Consider the following 752-nt stretch of genomic DNA (forward strand, 5'->3'; position numbering starts at 1 on the left):
CATGGGGAGGAAGTTCTCAGCCCCCAGTCAGCTGTGCCCCAGCAGCATGGCCTCGTCCCTAGGGGGCCACTCGCCCCTCCCCAGCGCCCCCGCTACCTCTCTGGGCCCCCGCAAGAGCTCCCTGGGCCCCACCCCGCCCCAGTACTCCTACCCCTCTGCCCCCTACAGTGCCCAGTGGGTGGGCTCCACGGGCAGCACCGGCCTGCCCCAGGCTCCCCCCCAGGCCCGGAGCCCCGGCCCCCTGCTGAGCGCATCCTCCCAGCCCCTGGCCCAGTCTTCCTACCCCCCCTCCGTGGTGGGGGTGGGGGTGGGTGGGGGTACGGTGACCTCGCCGCCGCCCGGCTCCCTGCAAGCGTCTGCCTTCCACATCAGTAGCGGCTCCACACACAAGTCTGGCAGCAGCCCCGGGGGCCCCAACCTGAGGACCACGTAGGGCCGGCCTTGACTGGACTGGGCTGGGCTAGACTGGCTGAGCTGGGCTGGGCTGGGCTGAGCTGGGCTGAGCTGAGCTGGGCTGGGCTGGGCTGGGCGGTTGTCCTCAAATGGTCAAGATAAACCAATGGACACAAGGGTGCAATGTTAAGTGGCCAAAGAGAGTAGTAACAGTTGCTGTTGTTTCCTAACTATGAACTATGTGTGTGGTGTTGGGTTGCTGTACTGACGCCTTGGAGAGTGGGAGGGAGGCAGGGAGGGAGGCATGGAGGGAGGGAGGCAGGGAGGGAGGCCCTTGCCCTTGTGTCTGGTTTGGGCTG

At 66.9% G+C, this 752-nt stretch overlaps 1 protein-coding gene across 1 annotated transcript in view; it reads left to right on the forward strand.

Moving 5' to 3' along the window:
- wnk1b (WNK lysine deficient protein kinase 1b) overlaps positions 1 to 433 on the forward strand; it is a gene marked incomplete at both ends in the record, with an annotated part of 128,647 nt that extends 128,214 nt beyond the window's left edge. The window contains 1 exon segment of the mRNA XM_080538521.1: positions 1 to 433. This exon segment is cut by the window's left edge and continues 17 nt beyond it. Within this exon segment, the coding sequence (XP_080394647.1) occupies positions 1 to 433 (433 nt within the window).
- Between the last annotated feature and the right edge of the window lie 319 nt (positions 434 to 752).

The sequence above is a fragment of the Nansenia antarctica genome (genome assembly GCF_963989245.1).
Source record: "Nansenia antarctica genome assembly, chromosome: 8".
Lineage (NCBI taxonomy): Eukaryota > Metazoa > Chordata > Actinopteri > Argentiniformes > Microstomatidae > Nansenia > Nansenia antarctica.